This window comes from Vicia villosa, linkage group LG7 (assembly GCF_029867415.1).
Source record: "Vicia villosa cultivar HV-30 ecotype Madison, WI linkage group LG7, Vvil1.0, whole genome shotgun sequence".
Classification (NCBI taxonomy): domain Eukaryota; kingdom Viridiplantae; phylum Streptophyta; class Magnoliopsida; order Fabales; family Fabaceae; genus Vicia; species Vicia villosa.
The window spans coordinates 68,225,592-68,232,667 of record NC_081186.1 but is presented as its reverse complement, the minus strand read 5'-3'; the positions used below and the strand labels follow the sequence as shown (position 1 = coordinate 68,232,667).

The window sequence follows — 7,076 nt, the reverse complement described above, 5'->3', positions numbered from 1 at the left end:
CTCTATGGTCGACTTTAATGATGAGATAGTGTCATTGACATCAAAAGGTTTCCCGATTGATAAAACACACGACAAACCTTTGGGACAACTGCTTTGAATCGACGAAAGACCAATACGAATAAGATCTTTGAATCGACGAAAGACCAATACGAATAAGATCCAAGTATTAAGACCAATAAAACGAATCCCATAAAAATTGTACATTGTATATGACTAGCATACAAAAAGGCATAATGTACACACACTATTTTCAAACTTACACTTTATTATTTTAAATATGTAACTTTAATAATGATTACAAATAACTTATCATATTCTATTGTTTGAACGTTGAAGTTTATAATATCATATTATCTAAATAAATATTATCTTAATAAGTATTAGATATTTTATTTAGTCTTTCTATCCTTGTCATCAAACGATTCCTAATTCTATTGTGCTTATCTCGGCAATCATTGATAATCTAATCAAATAGTAGAACTTTTCATTTCATTTACTTCCTTAAACATTTATATACATTAGCATCCACTCAAAATAACATGTACTATTTACCTGATTTGTCAACACCATTTTATAGTAATTAAATTGTAGAGTAGTTATCAATACATGAATATTATTTTCCATCCATGACATTGGAGTTTAAAGGTAAAATCTTGAACACAAATTTATATATACTTTGTCCAGAATCTACACATTTCTCAAATTCTTTTTATGGTTAAACTCCAATTGTGCAAAATTGGTATCACCAAGCCTTCAGACAGCAATAGAAGCATAATGGTGAAAAAGAATTGACTTTCAATCAGCAGTTAAAAAGTAGCTGGTAGATAAACCATGTCTTGGGAGGTTTCATACTTCTTCAACCTGTGAAACAAATTGGCATCAATCAAACTTGTAATACAAGAGTTTGTTTGATTTAGCGGTAAAATAAAAGTTTTGTTTTTTGATCATTAGAATATATAACCTGGGGGAGGCTCATTAACTCATAAACAGCTTTCTTCGGAGTAAGTTCATTGTCGATAATACGTGCGACTGCTGTCAATACTGGCATCTTTACGTTATATTTCTGCGCCAAAGCAATCACAGCTCCAGCCGTTGAGACACCTTCTGCTACCTGCGGGGATAGTAAGGATGTAATTTCAGTAACTCTGCCATTTCGAAGAATTTTGTGTATGATCAGGCGGAATAGGAAACTACCTGATTCATGGATTTAAGTATGTCCTCGAGCTTTTCGCCTGATCCAAGACGCACACCAACAGTTCTATTTCTAGAAAGGTTGACAAAACATGTAAGCATTATGTCTCCGGTTCCTGACAGGCCAGTTATAGTAGTTGGCTTTGCACCCATCTTCAAAAGATAATAAGAGGAAACAGAAATATTATTGTTATTACATTTATTATTGCAAAGAAATAACTTATAGCTTATATGAATGCAGTGTCTTGTTGGTTGTACTTGTGCGGTTAAGCAAATTGATCTTAAGTTAATTGATTCTATAAAATTGATTTTGACAAGGTGATTTGAAGGTAAAGTGACTTATGTTTTGATAAATTTTTGTAAAAGTGAATTAACTGTAAATTTCAGTGTAAAAATCACGTTTAGACTCAAAAGTTACAAACCTTATCTTCAATTAAAATCAATTCGGAAAAGCATAATCAATTCTACTTGAGAGCAACCAAATATGTTAGCATCAATTCTACACATCATCAACAACAACCAAGCCTTATCCCTCTAAGTGGGGTTGGCTACACAAACCAACTTATGCCATACCGTTCTATTCAAGACCATGTTTCTACACATCCTAAACCAATTCTGGATCCTCCAAACGTGAAACCAAATTACAAGAACTCCGTTTTTAATTTTTTATAGCTTATTGCTTATATGAAAACATTTTTTAATAGAGATCATTATTACCTTTGTTGCTAGCCACCGTATTTCGGAACAGCCCTGCGAGACAAGAGCAGCCATTGAGTTGTTACCAAGATTCATACCTACTACAATCCCAGCTGCTATTGCTAGCACATTCTTGAGGGCCCCTGCTATTTCTACTCCTGTAACATCACTGTAGTTATCACTTATCAGAGATTACAAGCTGAACATTTACATCAAAATTTCTTTATGTAGTTGTTCCACATATCATGCATCAAACAGAAATACAAAGATTAAAGCAAGTAAAACGGAGGAAAGAAGTTTTAAATAGTGTTGTAAGTATTGGGTCGACCCGTTGAATTTGTCAGTCCGTTGGTTGGTTTTTAATCTGTCAGAACCAGATAGAGCCCAATTCAACCGGTTCATTTTTTCAGTTTTTATAAAAAATGAAAATTTTGAATACTTCTATTTTTTTTATAGTCATTCAGTTCAACCAGTGAACCATGGCCCAAAGATCTTATAAGTTCGATCTCCGGTCCGGTTTTTAAATCATTGGTCTTAACAAAAGATGAAAAGAAGTCATTTACATAAGAAACTCAAATTCGTTTATGAATCTACTGAAAATACCTTGATGTACTGATTCTTAAACGATTTGAAGCTAGTAACTGCTGAACTGCATCTGCCAATTTTTTGTCTTTCGATGCCACGACCATCGCTGTATTATAAAATGGAACCAAATGACAAAAACTATTGGTCTCCATGTTATCAAACACATAAAGAAGATTAACAGGGGTAATTAGAAAAATCATTGTAACCTGTAGGTAGCTTATTCATTAATTCCAGAGCAAAAGAAGGCCCTGACAATGCAACAAAAGGCTGGCGAGGATTTCGTAGTGCTTGAGGAATAATTTGAGCCATCATCCTTAGTGTATTAAGCTCCAGGCCTTTACTTAGAGATATGAATGGCAAACCTGGATCAACATAATCAGCGACACTCTCAAGAAATGCTGCGCTGAACTGCAATAACAGAAACAAAGATTCACACATGGTAGTCAATCCCGGATAGCGGCGCGGAGCGGCTGACCCCAATAATGGGATAGCAGGATAGCTATAATAGCATATAGCAGGATGACCGCTATTTGATCATATTTTAGACAAATTACATGAATAAACACATATTTAATGTAAAATTAAACAACAAAAAACTCAAAACATTCATAAATCAATGCAGGAGGTAGCAAAGAAGAAAAAGTCCACAATGTGAATAGAAGAAAAACAGAAGAAAAAGAAAAACAGAGGAATGATTGAAATAAAGAAACGGAGAAGAAAAAGTTAGAACCAACCTGAAGAAAATGTGAATAAAAGAAACTGAGAAGAAGATAATAACAACCAGAAGAAAAAAAAACGATGGATGCAGAACGAAGAGCAGAGGGAGGAACAACGGCGATGGCGGCTGAAGATTGAAAACTAGGAGAAACGACGACGGCTGCAGCTGAAGAACGAATTGCCGAGGTGAGGGAAATATTACGCGTGGTTTGTATTGTATGCTGGTCCTGCAACTGCCGGAAAAAGAAACAAAGTGTAGAAAATTGAGGATGAAGGAAGGTTAGGGTTGAAGAGGAACTCTTGTATGCTGGTCCTGGAACTGCCGGAAAAAGAAACCAAGTGCAGAATTGAGGATGAAGGAAGGTTAGGGTTGAAGAGGAACTCAAAATTGATGGGAAAACCCAAAATTACACTTACAAACAATGTTTTAAATTTAAGGGGTAACTATAGTTTTTTAAAAGGGAAAAAGATAGCTGGCCAGATTCCTGGTGGGAACAATAATTGGTCAGTGCCATGACCTCTCAGCACGAGCTCTGGATTACTAAGGCCTCATTCCCCTAGGAACCAGAGTGCGATATAGCAACAAAAAAAAAAAAGAAACCACTCCTGCTCCCCGTTATTTTCCTTATAGTGGCTGCTACTCTGTTCTGCACCGCTAAGGCTCTTCTATCCCTCTATGGCGCTGCTATTGACTACTCTTCATTCAAAAGGTTACATGTTTTCCAAATACTAAGGTTCATCAACAACAACGACATCTAAGTCTTATCCCACTAAGTGGGGTTGTTGGCTCCATGGATCAAATTCTACCATAATGTTCTATCCAATTCTGCCATAATATTCATCAACGTGTATTTTATTTTACTGCAAAGACTCATCCTAGATGCATTAACAATAATATCAAGAATTTAAATTACAGTTGCAGTTACGCTATGATCTTTGATATTACGGAAAAAAAAAGGACAAATACGGCTGCAATTTAAAACAATGAATACTAAAACCACAATAAAAAAACGGAAGAAGAAATGCAAACTCAAATGACCTGAACAGGCACAGCATGCAAGCAGTAATCCGCACCACTCAAAGCAGACTTTGCATCAGTTGTTGCGGTTACATTTTCCGGCAGTGTATGATCCGGAAAGTAGTTACTACAAAAGATAAAAGAACAAATTGTCACACAATATAGAACAACAGGCTGATGATATTAAATGACCACAACTCACAAACTAACAAGTCTACCGATTGCAGTGGCTCTCATTGATAGACAAGCAAACTTGAGGATCTCGGACAAGCATCACGACCTCTAACTGATCCTTTCTATTCGCAACATGAGCAGCCATTGCTGTACCAAATGACCCCCCTCCAAGCACTACAACCTATATTCACCAACAACAAAACAGTGCCATATAAGCCACAACACAAACTGAATTTAACATATTAAAAAAATGCAAAAAGAAAGAAAATAAAGAAACCTTGTTAGTGCGTTGGAGTACATCAGTATTGGACTTAGACCGCCAAGACCTGGACCACCGAACCAGTTTCTCCCACGCAACCCTCACCACTCTTCGCCTATCCCGGGTCGGGTCAATACCCGTTTCCAAAACCGGGTCAGGCTGTTGAGTAGGAGAAGTAGAATCAATTCTTGAACAAGAACGAGTGTGTGCGATATTGTTAGGGGTAGTACTACTGAGGGTGAGGAAAACAGTGGGTTTTGAAGGGAAGGGGTAGAATTTGGAAGCATTGTTGTTTGGATAATGAGACTTTGAAGAGAAGAATGGATTTGTTGTTGTTGTTTGGTGTAAGGGATGGGAATAAGAATGTAACGATGGTTCCAATATTATGGAAGCCATTTTCAAGACTTTGAAAAGGAAAGTAAGTGACTCAAGGCTTTATACAGAGAAAGAACGGTTTTTGTATATGAAGAAAAAAATCTTACTAGTTGTTTTTGGAAAATGCTGACATTAAGAAGACCCAATTTTTTATTATCCTTTTGTGAAATTAGAATTTTTTTTTTAAATTTAATTTTTATTCATTTATATAAATATTGAAAATTTAAAATAAACTGTGTATATAATTTTTAAAATATTTTAATATAAAAAAATGTACACTTTTTAACATGTGTGTCACATGTACAAATATACAAATGGATTTAAATAATTATTTAACACTTTTTTCAATATAGGAATATATGATTCTCATCTAGTGTAATTGGACCAGATTATGGGGTGTGACGAAGGCATATGCTTCGCCCCTCTTTCTTTCTAAGTCGTCCATTTGTTGGTTGGAGTGCTCTTCTTCTAAATAGGGTGTTCCTTCTTTAAATATGTCGCTCAGATCCTTTGTGTCTCTGTTCATAACGCGTGATTGTGAGAGTAACATTTACTAAGCGAATAAGGAGGTGTGGGATTTAACTGCGCTCCTTGAAATTTCAAGGAATTATCTACTCATTTTCGGAGTGGTTGTTATATCTTAGGAAGTTTTAGGTTTAGGACCAAGGTGACTATAAATATCTCTAAAATTTTGTTCCTCAGAGGACACATGTCGTACATGATGTCTTGGACAACTGGTTCGACTTTTTAAGTCAGAATTCACACAATTAACACATTTTGACTTGTTCAAGATGATGGAGCAGAAAAAAACTAAATAAATAGCACAATAACTGATAACCCATTTCGATGCAACAACACCTAAGTCTTGAGGGTTGGCTTCCAACCTAAGAAAGAAAATTCACTATTAGTAGCTTAGTACATTTAGTCTTATCGGAACAACGAGCTCATGTTATTCAATGCCTCTTTCTAACACTACCAAATGACTTTCTATTTAGGACTCCCCCTAAATATGAGAATCCATCTTGCTTTCTCTCAATTACTAAACCCTAGTGATCAACTTCACTTAACATTGTCGAATTGTCGAATGTTGATTTACAATTCAACTAGACAAACCTGCAACTGTGTCAAGTTACTAAAACATAGTGTGGTGTACTTACAACAATAACAAGGACTCAAACAAACCTTATCACTCAAAAGATCTTTAATGTATTTCTTTCTTTCCAATGTAGGTTTTGAGCTCCTTATATAACAAAGTATTATGGGTTTTTTTCCTTGGATATTTGATTTAACTCTGTCCTGAATAGTTGCAAAATCAGTTGGATATGATTTGTTCCATAAAACTCCCCAACAAAAAGACATGATTTGTTACAATTCAAATTCAAATTTAAATCTTATTTAATCCCCACAGTTGACAAACAAATCACCAAAACATATTTCTAAGTAAAAGCAATAAAATCCGATTGAATCTTAATCAGAAAATCTCCCAAAAGCAAAGCAATCTGGCCTGTTGAGCAAGGCCCGGATGTCGTACTCACATGCCGGGACATCACGTCTAGCATGTGTCCCTTTTGCACAAGAAAAACACCTTGGCACACCTAAGAAATCTTGAACACTTATTCATATTGTTGTTTTGTATAACGTAGTCAATCCAAAAAGGAACAGCAACCTCTCCCTTTGGAAAATTATGGAAAAACAACTCTTCAAGATAAAAAGCACTCATTCAATCAGAACAAGTAACATACATCATAAGAGTATCAGAGCATGCAATTTCATCAGTAATAACATTCACCAGAGTTGTAGTACAACAAAAAAAATCAGTAGCATTCATCACTGATGCCACATAATAACAATGCTCCAAAGCCAATAAGTCAATCATGAAATCATTCACAAACTTAGTCATGCATGACACTCAGTCAGCACATAGTTAGTAGCATACAATCCAACCATCTAACAGTTATCAGCATGCAATCATTCACATTCTTAGTCATGCATAACATAAACATTAAGTAGTTAGTATCAGACTATGCATAATACTGCTAATGCAAAATAACAGCTCACACA

The 7,076-nt window shown here is 35.4% G+C and overlaps 1 protein-coding gene across 1 annotated transcript; it reads right to left on the bottom strand.

The window, feature by feature from the left end:
• Positions 1-472: 472 nt before the first annotated feature.
• On the bottom strand, positions 473-5,109 carry LOC131617358 (glycerol-3-phosphate dehydrogenase [NAD(+)] 2, chloroplastic). Its single transcript, XM_058888663.1, has 9 exons — positions 4,659-5,109; positions 4,426-4,562; positions 4,229-4,334; positions 2,679-2,880; positions 2,491-2,578; positions 1,909-2,056; positions 1,195-1,344; positions 962-1,111; positions 473-861 (listed from the first exon to the last, which is right to left on the bottom strand). Exons 1-9 carry the CDS (start codon positions 5,034-5,036, stop codon positions 847-849), a joined length of 1,374 nt encoding a protein of 457 aa, XP_058744646.1. The 5' UTR covers positions 5,037-5,109; the 3' UTR covers positions 473-846.
• Between the last annotated feature and the right edge of the window lie 1,967 nt (positions 5,110-7,076).

Excerpts from the sequence above, each read along its gene's own strand:
- LOC131617358 (XM_058888663.1), bottom strand. The coding sequence starts at position 5,036 with ATGGCTTCCATAATATTGGAACCATCGTTACATTCTTATTCCCATCCC. Across the intron at positions 4,335-4,425 it reads AATGAGAGCCACTGCAATCG|TAACTACTTTCCGGATCATA; the intron begins GTAGACTTGTTA and ends TATCTTTTGTAG. Across the intron at positions 2,579-2,678 it reads AATGAATAAGCTACCTACAG|CGATGGTCGTGGCATCGAAA; the intron begins GTTACAATGATT and ends TTTATAATACAG.